The 11,093-nt window shown below is 41.9% G+C and overlaps 1 protein-coding gene across 5 annotated transcripts; it reads left to right on the forward strand.

Moving 5' to 3' along the window:
- The first annotated feature begins 613 nt into the window (after nucleotides 1–613).
- zbtb18 (zinc finger and BTB domain containing 18) lies at nucleotides 614–10,714 on the forward strand. Of its 5 annotated transcripts, none has more exons than XM_083540011.1 (3): nucleotides 614–1,420; nucleotides 1,583–1,668; nucleotides 5,861–10,714. In XM_083540011.1, exon 3 carries the CDS (start codon nucleotides 5,875–5,877, stop codon nucleotides 7,411–7,413), a length of 1,539 nt encoding a protein of 512 aa, XP_083396137.1. In that variant the 5' UTR covers nucleotides 614–1,420; nucleotides 1,583–1,668; nucleotides 5,861–5,874; the 3' UTR covers nucleotides 7,414–10,714. The 5 variants fall into 5 exon arrangements, with proteins under 5 accessions (XP_083396137.1, XP_083396136.1, XP_083396135.1 ...); XM_083540009.1 differs by lacking the exon at nucleotides 1,583–1,668 and adding an exon at nucleotides 2,652–3,535 and having other exon boundaries at nucleotides 1,371–1,420; XM_083540010.1 differs by lacking the exon at nucleotides 1,583–1,668.
- The last annotated feature ends 379 nt before the right edge of the window (nucleotides 10,715–11,093 follow it).

The raw sequence follows: 11,093 nt of genomic DNA on the forward strand, positions 1-11,093 counted from the left end.
CGCCTTAACACAAAAATGAGCCATAACAAACAATATAATAGATTTGTATTAAATTTATATTTATTTATTAATATTATCTTTATGTATTTATGCACTTTCATATGTTTGTCCATGTTCATTACTCCTTTTTTTTAATGTATGAATCAATGAATTGAACAATAAACAATCAATCAATGAACCAATAAAAGCACAATTAGAATACATTTGTTTATCTATATTGGTCATGTTCGATTATTCGATGTATTAGTCCCTCCATATTATTTTGTCAATTAATCATAAATCATAATCCAATTTAGGCTTAACTACTTATTTTATTTTGTAGAAAGTACTTTAGATTACTTATAATGTGTACTTCCAAACTACTCAAATAAATAAATAAATATATATATATATACTTTTTAATTGTTTTATTTTATCCCTACTTGTGGTTATACTTTTATCTAACTTTTAGTCTTTTTATACTTTATATTTTGATTTGCTTATTTTTTATGTTATATTTTTATTTCTATTTACATGTTTTAGAGTCGCAAAAAGCATGTCGTACTTTGTGTGAATGTATTTTCGACAAAAATGTTTATTTTTGATTTGATTTGATAGACATATAGAGACATAGTGCATTCATAATAAATCCTTAATATTATATAATATAATATCTATATAACAAAATAAATAAAAATATAAACATAATTAATAAAAGAAATCTTGTCCTTCTCGTGCCCAGCACAATGCCCATGTTACAGTGGTGTGTATCAGAGGCGGTGCTGCTCTGCCGCGCAGGAGACGGTCGGGAGCTGGCGGTCACGTGACCCATGGAAGGCGGGGCGGAAACCGGATAACGCACCTGTTCTTTGTGGCCGTTGTGCGCGTGACTACATTGCCCATAAGCCTACGCGCGCGGCTCTCTCCCTCTCCCTTCTCTCTCTCTCTGCGCCACTCTTCTCTTCTTGGAAACCAGGTCCGCTCCGTGTGTGTGTTTTTTTTTTTTTCTGCTTTCTCACTGTTACCCGGTGTCAACCTACGCCGAGGAGACGAACACATCCCTCCCTCTTTCCCACTCGATAGCAGCTTCCAATTCGCCTCGGCGGTCCTCCTCGCCTCATCTATTGGCCTCGGACGCCGCCAGTCACGAGCGCTTCCCCCTTTTTTTTTTTTTTTTTCCTTTTCCCGGAGAGTTGAGTAGCAACAGCTCGGAAACATCTGGCCACCGCCGCCGCCGCCGCAGCTCCTGTCCCCGCGCTCCTCTCTCTCTTCTCTCCGCACTGCTCCACTCCGCTCTACTCCGCTCCGTGTTTCCTGCAGCGCGGCGGATATGGAAAGCTGCTGAAAGTCAAATTCACTTCTTCTTCTGGGGTGTTTTTTTTTCCTCTACCGCCGTGTATTTGGTCAGAGGAAGTGGGAAGTCGTTGGAGCTCGCTGGTCTGTAAGTGCCTTCTCTTCTCTTCTCTTCTCTTCTTTTTTTTAATTGCGAGGCGCTCTGTAGAATCAGATGAGAAGCAGGGTTACGCTGGAAAAGGGTGGAAAGCTTTTATTGGGGGGGTTTATTTTATTTATTTTCTCTTAGTCGCTCTTGTGTTGTGTTTAGGAAGAAAACCAGTGAGTGGGGAGCGAGTAGCCTGAGCGCGAGCGCCTGCTCAATCCGGGCCTGCTGTGGGAAATGTAACAGTGCAGGTAGCTGCCTTACTTTTTCCTGTGTTAGCTGCGAGCTAGCTTTCTCCCCTCCAGTTCTCGGTGCACACACACACGGCTCGCTCTGTGTATGTGTGTCCTCGACACCTCTGTATCCAAAAGAAACCAGAGATTCGCGTTAGATTTCTCTAAGCACGCAAATACCACCAGCACCACACACACACTTCTCTAACAATATCTATATTATACATCCGTTAAAAAACAAAAACAATCTCTTATAAATTCCCTATTTGTGTAAGTTTAGACAGAATGATAAGTTACACGACTGACTGGAACAAACGCATTTGTTTGGCATGTCATGGACACAAGTTTCTCTCCGGCATGCTGTTCAATTAGACCTCGCACAGCTGTGGGCTTCTTCATATCAAGCGCTTTAAATAGATCAAACAGCGGTACGTTATCGAGAAAAACACACACTCATACACTCGTTGTTATGTCAGTAGAGTGTGTGTGTGTGTGTGTGTGTGTGTGTGTGTTGATCGTTTATACGAATGATCGATTCATTGTAACAGTAAGACAGGGATTGCTCTATGGGAATGAGGCAGGTGCAATAAGCTGGAGAAGTTTATCTGCCTTGCACTTATTTTTATTTTTTTATTTTATTTTTTTATGATCATTATTGAGTAAAATTTCTAAACTGCGGTCATCACTGCTGGATTTTTTTTTATATTTTCATTTATTTATAATTATTATATATTTATATACACTTTAATTTTTATATATATACTACATAACTTGTTTGAGTGATGTCGGTTGAGACAGTAAAACGTTCTCTCCCCTTTTTTAATTCTCCTGAACTGTGATTAAGGGTAAAAACATGGAGTTAAACTAAGCCTTAAGTAGTCCCATTAAAGAACCTTTTCTTCTTCTTTTTTCTTTTTTGTTTTGTTTTGTTAAAGCCCTGCTCATGAGCTCTATAGGATCGCTTCCTTTGTCCATTCTTTCATTTTTTTTCTCCTCCTCAGCGAGTCGTCCAGAGGGTGAGGAGAATGAATGACAGTAATGGTGCGGCCGGTGAACCATGAAGTAGTCGAAAACAATATCATCTGCGTGGATCTGTCATTTGCAAATGCACTGTGCCGGCCTTTGTTTATGGTTACTGGAAGGAGAGCAGGGAAAAAAAGAATGAGAGAGAGAGTGAGTGAGTGTGAGAGAGAGGGGAAAAGGAAAAAAAAAACTTGAGGGTATTTAAATTCTCCGTGCAGGAAACTAGGTTAGAAAAAAAGTGTCGGCTTTCACGCAGACCTATTTTCTAAAGTTCGCCTTTGCCGGGAGATTACAAGTGAGGGGGGGGGGGGGGGGGGGGGGGTTGGCCGGTTTTCCACAGAATCACCTCTCAACAGTTCCTTTCCCCCCTCCGCACACCCCTCCTTCGCCTTTTTAAAGGGAGAGAAAGAGAAACAAAGTTGTATAAAGGAGAGGCTGGTGGCAAGAGTGTAGAGGAGTAGCATATGGCACTAAAAGGAGCACAGCTGGAGGTAGCATTTCCATCTGAACATGATGTCAGAGCAGCTGACAGGCTGCCATCCCCCAGTCTTTTCTTCTGCCGCACAGACTGCGAGTTAGTGTGTGTGCGGATCTGTGTGCAGGAGGAGGCATCGCGTTCCCCTCCAACATCTCCTCCACTTTGCATCTGTCCCTCGCAGTTTGATTTTGTTTCCCCTGCTCCCTATCTCTCTCTCGCTCTCTCTCTCTCTCTCTCTCTCTCTTGCACTCTCTCTCGCGCTCTCTCTCTCTCTCTCTGTCTTTCTCTCCTCCTCCTCCTACGAGCCCTTCATTGATTTTGAGAAGGGAACTACAGCAGGCGCTACCACAACAGTGGACTTAATCAAGTTGATGCGAACCGCAGGTACTGTACCAGGGGGTCTGTGGCTTCTGAATAGAGAGCTTGCTGGCCTTTCCTTAACTCATTTCTTTCCCTCTCTTGTTTCTTTAGTTTTTGTCTTTTTTTCCCCCCCTTGTGTTATCAGTCAGTTGCATGTAAGTCGGGTGAAATAGGAAGTAAAGGATTTTGCAGCAGTGTAGTGTAACCAGGCAGGGGACGAGTGACGCTCCTTGTTGTCGGGACAATGTTACCGAGCAAGCTTTTCATTAAGCTGCTTGTTTGGTCGGCTAGCTTTAGTTTCGCTTGCCTCGCTACGAATGAGGAACAGTAGATTGGTTGTAACAGTTGTGCGATTGTTTGTTGCTGTTTGTGTGAAGTATAAAGGAAATAAAGTTTTTATTTATTTATACAGTCTAGTCATTTTTAAATAAATATTTTGTAATCTTTAGAAGTTGCCTTTTTTTTTTTTTTTGTAAAATGAATTAATTTCTTTGGCATGCTGAAATATTCATCTCAGTACATTTGAGCAAAATACAATTCTCTGTTTTGTTTATTTATTGACCTAAAAATAAATTGTTAAAAATCTGAAATAACTCCTACAATTAGTGCACAGAATTGTCAGTCCTTTTTTTTTTTTTTTTTTTTTTTTTTTTTTTTTTTTTTTCTTGTGTTGGTAGTGACTAATTTAGAACTTGCAGATTTGAGCTGCCTGAATTGGCTAGACAGCTGTAATCGCACTCCTCCTAGTCTTAATCTCTTTATCTGGGCAGCAGCTGCCATATGGCCTCAGTCAGCTGGATCAGATGTTTATAAGCCTCCTTCTTCGTCCCTCTCTGTCCTCGGAGCCTCCTAATTTGATCGCTTCTACCTTGCGAGCTGTCCTACAATCTTTATTTTTAGCCATCTTAAGGATTAGGATTGATGTAGACTACAGGGCACTTAAAGTGATTGTATTGTAAATCTGCTGCAGCTTCTTCTTTGGGGAGGATGTTCCATTTCTCCAAAGATTTGGGGAGGAGATAGAATAGGAGGAGGGGTTGGCTTGGGGTTGGCTGTCCCAAGTCCTCCCCACCAAAGCCTCTCATTAACGAAGGTCTGAGCGTTGTTTAAGGGGGGTTGGCTTGGTATCCCAATCAGATTTGAATGAAGATTCAAATGAGTTTATTTATGCTCGCTGGTTGAACATGGTGCCCATGATGCATTTTTTGAGAAGGGAGCAGTCTCCACGGGTAACAGGTGTGAATTATTGTTATTCTTTTTAAAATTGGGTTTATTGGTATTTTAAATCAGTTGTGCACTTGGATTGTCAGTGTGCTCATTTTGGTTGCTTTTTTCCTCTTTTTGTATTTAATTTATTCATTTTTTTGGGTAGGGTACTTGATGTCAGTTCATTTTGGTGGCTGCCGGTCAGCGCTTTAATGAAAGTCGCCCTGATGTTCTGAGACTTCACTTAGCGAAGTCTTAAAGACAGTACTTAGCATTCTTGCTGCAGTGTGACTGCATCGTTGAGCTGTTTGTGTACCTGCAAGACGGTTACCCAAACGCACCATCCTGGCCAAAGTGGGTTATTAAAAATAACTACTTCAGGAGCACAAAAGGTGAAATTACTCGCAAACAGAAATCTGTAGCATCAGGACTTCGCTTTATAACCAAGAGACTCTCAATGTTGCACTTGCAACTGAATTTAATTTGTTTTTTTAATTTAATCTTTTTTTTTTCCCCATTTAAATTGTTTGTAAGTATTAATTCTATTTTTCATTTACATTTAATTTTTTAATTCTGGACTTTACTTGGGAGTGTAAAATAAATGCCTGTTTGTCAGAACATAAAAAGCTTTAGAGATGTTATAAAAGTGCCAAGAAATGAATGTGCAGTCTTTACATTTATTACTGACATTCAATGCAGTTACTTTCCTAGATGGGTAGATGAAATATGTCTTGATTCTCTAGTATAAAAAAGGATTTATAGGACAAATAAAGAATATTATTATGATTATTTATTTATTTTATTTTTTTTTTTTTTTACTCGAATGATTGTAATCCTTTTATATCGGCTCTGCAGTGAACATTTTTCTAGTGTTCCCACAGGGATGGATTGAGGGAGGGGAGGGAGAAAGAATTAGTGTGTGTGTGTGTGTGTGTGTGTGTGTGTGTGTGTGTGTGTGTGTGTGTGTGTGTGTGTGTGTGTGTGTGTGTGTGTGTGAGAGCCAGTGAGTGTGCATGGGGGTAGAGAGAGAGAGTGAGGGGGACGGAACGGGTGGGGGAAAAAAAAGAGAAGTTCCACACAGGGCTACAAACAAAACAATTGTTGTTCTGCCAGAGCCCCTCTAACATGTACGGTCTGTTGCAGGTTATGAAGACAGCATGGAGTTTCCGGACCACAGCAGACATTTACTGCAGTGTCTGAGTGAGCAGAGGCATCAGGGCTTCCTGTGCGACTCCACCGTGCTGGTGGGCGATGTCCAGTTCCGTGCCCACCGTGCCGTCCTGGCCTCGTGCAGCATGTACTTCCATCTCTTCTACAAGGACCAGCTGGACAAGCGGGACGTGGTGCATCTGAACAGTGACATTGTAACGGCGCCAGCGTTCGCACTGCTCCTCGAGTTTATGTATGAGGGCAAGCTGCAGTTCAAGTCCCTGCCCGTGGAGGACGTACTGGCTGCTGCCAGCTATCTGCATATGTATGACATCGTCAAGGTGTGCAAAAAGAAGCTAAAACACAAGGCCACGGCCGAGGCGGACAGCACCAGGCGTGAGGAGGACGCCTCTAGCTGCTCGGACCGAGCCGAGAGCATCTCCGAGGGCGGAAGTGGCAACCTGCTTGCTAGCGACGACGATGAGGATGAGAGCAAAAGGGACAGCCAGTGCCCGCCGGAGCCGGCCCGGATGTGGGCACGGCTGGCATCAGAGCGCACGGCCAGCCCCGGTGAGGCTGAGGCACATGGCAAGTCTCCTGCCGCTGCCGCTGCGAGTCCCAGCAGCTCTACAGGTTCGCTCTGTCCAACCGGTGACTGCGCACTCGATCTGTCGGTAAAATCAAGCATAAGCGCCACTCCAGGTGAAGCCAGGAACCCATATTTGTGCGGCTCGGCCACTCCAGACAGTCTACACAGCGCTCTGGTGCAAGTGAAGGTGGAGAAAGACACAGGCTCCGATGATGATGAGCTGCCCAGCACTGAGTACGAGATGGAACATAGCGGCTTGAAGGAAGAATCGTCGAATGCTAACGGCATTCACGTTGGGCACAACGGACACAGCGTCCAGCGGCTAGGGCTCGGCCTGGAGGCCCACCTGACAGCACTACGAGAGGCCACTCTGGAGCGTGACAGCAAGGACGAGGTAGACAGCGAGGTGCTAGGCGGTGAGAACGAGCGGGCGCAAGAGAGCCCGCTGCTGCCCTATGTGTCGGGCATGTTAAGTGCAGCGCACGCGCAGATCTTTATGTGCCCCCTGTGCAACAAGGTGTTCCCGAGTCCGCACGTGCTGCAGATCCACTTGAGCACGCACTTCCGCGAGCAGGAAGGTGCACGCACGAAACCGACCACTGGCGACGTCAACGTGCCCACATGCTCCATCTGTGGCAAGACGTTCTCTTGCATGTACACGCTGAAACGGCACGAGCGGACACACTCGGGCGAGAAGCCCTACACGTGCACCACGTGCGGCAAGAGCTTCCAATACTCGCACAACCTGAGCCGACACGCCGTGGTGCACACGCGCGAGAAGCCGCATGCCTGCAAGTGGTGCGAGCGGCGCTTCACGCAGTCCGGAGACCTGTACCGTCACATCCGCAAGTTCCACTGCGAACTCGTCAACTCGCTCTCAGTGAAAAGCGAGGCGCTCAGCCTTCCCACTCTCCGAGACTGGCCACTTGAGGATAGCTCGCAAGAACTGTGGAAATGAAAGCAAAAAAATAAAAAAATAAAATACAAAAATAAACTGCTTTATTAGTTAAGACAGAGCAAACAAGAGAGGCAGAGAGGTAAGAAGTAGGGAGGCAGGGAAATGGTTGAGAGGTCTGCATCAGTCATGTTTCTTATATATACACATTGCTTATCTCGTTAAATTGCACTTTACTAGCACATGAAAATGTTACTACTGATTTTTCTTTTCTGGTCAATTTAGTTGTGGCGTTTTTTAATTTTTTTATTTTTTTGTTTTTTTTTATATTTTTTTTTCCTTCAAGTCAAAGGTTGATAGCTACAGCTGTCAATGTGCAAAATCTAGATTCGGCAGTGTATGAAGGTACACTTGTACACTCCTTGATTTTATTTAACATCCATGCCATAAGAACGCATATGAAGATTTCAGGTAATACACTGAGGAAGTTCAAAACTGATCAACATTACACTAAACGGGTACTACGATCCTCTATTGACCTGTACACATAAAGCTCATAAATGAGCATGTGTATATATCGTGCACTACTACTACTACTACTACTACTACTATACGTTTATTTTGCAAAAATCTCATACTGGTGTGTGTGAGAGTGGCTGCGTGTGTGTTCGTGTGTGTTCTGTGTGTGTGTGTGTGTCCATGCACGCAAACGCAGTATGTTAACAAGCAAGTCCTCAAAATCCTGCGAGGATGTTTGCTCGAAAAAAAAAAGCTCCAAGCTTGTGTTATTTAGGCTCTTGTACGTTTCTTTTGTTTTTGTTTGTTTGTTGTTGTTTTTTTTGTGATAGGAAACTTGACTGATAGAAGACAAAAGGCACTCATGCAATGTACAGCCTCTTTTTTTTTTTTTCTTTCATATCAACCGAGACGTTTTTTTATATCATTTAACGATCAGGCTGAGTTAATGTCTTTCTTTTAGACCCTCAACACTTGTTTTTCTGCTGAGAATGGGTTTTCATTTGCTGCATTTATCGAGATTTCTGTAGTGTTTTAAGAAATATTTGGTTTGTTTTCGAAAAAGAAAAAGAAAAAAAACACACACAAAAAAAAAAATGGGATCTGTTGTTGCATGATGTCCAACCTGTATATTTAAGAAGATGTGAATTGCTGTATTGCTGTACACTGTAATAGACCAAGTCATTACAGTCAGGGCACCCGTCTGTTTAAATAAAAAAAAATATATAAATATATATTATATATTTACCTTAATATTACAGCTGTAGAAATTGCATGAATTTTTATTTAACTCTTATTTTTGTTGTTGTTTTGCATTGGAAAGTGTATTTTTTAATTAACTCATTTGCTTCCTTTCTTGATTCTTTGCTTTCTTTTTCTTTTTTTTTTCCTTTTTTCTTTAATGATCTAAAACTCTTACGAGAGAGTGGCTCCTGTTACGATGTTCTACTGGGCTGTGAAGATTGTGTTAATGCACTGATGTTAGGCTGCAGTACGTCTCTGGCCAAACCGATCTCGAGTGTGTAGCATGGAGCTGGGTGTCAGCAGAGGCTTCATCTCTCTGAACATCTTTTCCAAAGCTAGTGCCGCTCCTGCTTAGCACCTCCTCACACACTGCTGTTCTCCACTGCTGGTCTCCAACTGCTGTCTCCGTGTCATGTTTACTCGCTGTTAGCATTTTAAAAAGTGTCGCCTTTTTTTTCTTTCCTTTTTCTTTTTTTTTTCTGGTTTGTTTTGTTTGTTTGTTTGTAATTTATTTATTTATCTGTTCGATTGGCACTTGCATCAAATTCTGTGGCCATGAAGATCTAGTTGCCATGAAAACCCATATGACAGTGTGTCAGTTCCTGTAAAGATGGGCTCAGCAGATCTACTGTGTATGGCGAACACTGAAGAATCAGCAAATAGCATAAAGCTCCGAGCTCTAAGAGAGAGAGAGAGAGAGTGTGTGTGGGTGTGGGTGTGGGTGTGGGTGTGGGTGTGTGTTTGTATAGTTCCTATTTAACAGGAGAAAATGTTTGCCATGCTTGGTTGCACCTTGAAAACAGAAAACAAAAAAAAAATTAGATGCTGAAAAGATGCCTTTAAGATTTTTAACTCTTGATCAAATTGACATTATTACATAACTACCAGAGCTATAAATGCTAGATTATTGAAGAATAAAATAGTTACACTGCTGTAGATTGATTTTTTAATTTTTTTCTTCTTTTTCAACATTGTGTGTGATTTTTCTTTTTTTGGAGAATATATTTCTTTATTCTTTTTGTTTGTTTTGTATAAATTAACATCAGCTGTAATTTTCTTACTGAATGTGGAAACATTGAACAAAAAGCTGAAGATATTTGTTAGTTAAAAAAAAACAAAAACAAAAAACAGAAAAGGCAAAAAAAAAAAAAAAAAAAGTGTGAGAGAGAGAGAAAGAGAGAGAGAGAGAGAGAGATGAAAAGCTAAATTTGGAAAAGCGCTGTTGGAGCCCGAGACACTAACACTTGAGCAGGAGTGAAGTTTAAGCAAGAGGAGAAAAGAGGACGAGAGTGGAGAAGCTCGTGTGCCTCGACGGCCTCAAGGGCCCTGAGCTTCCCAGTATACAATAGGGTGGTGCAACAGCTAGTGAAAAGGGTTGAAATTTGCCAACAGCGCACGCTCCTCGTGCTGTTTTTGCACGATGGTACTTTTACCTTTTGCACTCTAAAATGTGAAAGAAAAAAAGAAATTATCAGCTGTCGGCTTGGGGAGGGGGGGTTTCTGAGACAGGTTTATTTTTTTTCTTCCCTGCTTTCGTTTTATGCTGGCTTCTACTATCGTACTTGACCGCCTTAAACTACTGTTAACAGCCTACTGATGCTCAGAGCGGGAGAACTGGAACTGGCAAAGTTACTGGATGTATTTTTATTTCACTTCTGTTCACTGGCAGTGAAGCTGTGAAACAAAGTATGAAGCATGTCCACAAAACAGACGAACCTTTAGTTTACTTGAAAACTGGAAACAGCCAGTGTGAAGAAGAACAACGAAAAATTTCAACCGTGTGTAGGAGGTGGGAGAGAATAAAAATAGTTATGTCAAACAAACAAAAAAAAAAAACAAACGAAAAAAAAAAGAAAAAAAAAAGGACAATCGCATTCTGAAAAAGAGGCAGATTGACTTCACATGTACTTGCTTCCCTTTCGAGACTTTGGTATGTTCACATTGTTCTTTTTATGGAGTTAGACAGTTAGCTTTGACAATCATAGTATGTTTCATTTTCTCAAGGGAAGTAAATTATGAGGCTGTTTAGTTTTGTACTTTTTGGTGTGCTGTTGGTGAAATTTTTAAATTGTGTGCAAACTGCAATAAATTATAAGTACCTTCATTCATTTGTGAGAAGTGTTTTTTTTTTTTTTTTGCAATTTTTTTTCCCCCAGCTGCCAGAAGAAATCATGATTTATACACTGTCAAGACAGTGTTTTTGCCTTCAGTTGAATAATCGTATTTACTGTAGATGTTGAGTGGGTGGAAACATGTTTTCCAGTGCGTGAGGTCTCTGAATTGGGTACTGTCCGGATGTGTGTGTGCGCGCTTATGTATTTGCTGCTTTAATATCTGGCTGGTGCTTCAGCAAAGCCGTGGGCTGGACCAGGGAAAATGTGCAGCAGCTTGATGAAAAGCAGCCCCTCCTCCTGTCTCTTCAGACACACGCACAATCGTAACCTGCTGCCAAAACTCCTCAAGTACAGTTTTCCAGCAAAACA

Source organism: Silurus aristotelis, assembly GCF_946808225.1.
Source record: "Silurus aristotelis genome assembly, chromosome: 4".
Classification (NCBI taxonomy): Eukaryota; Metazoa; Chordata; class Actinopteri; order Siluriformes; family Siluridae; genus Silurus; species Silurus aristotelis.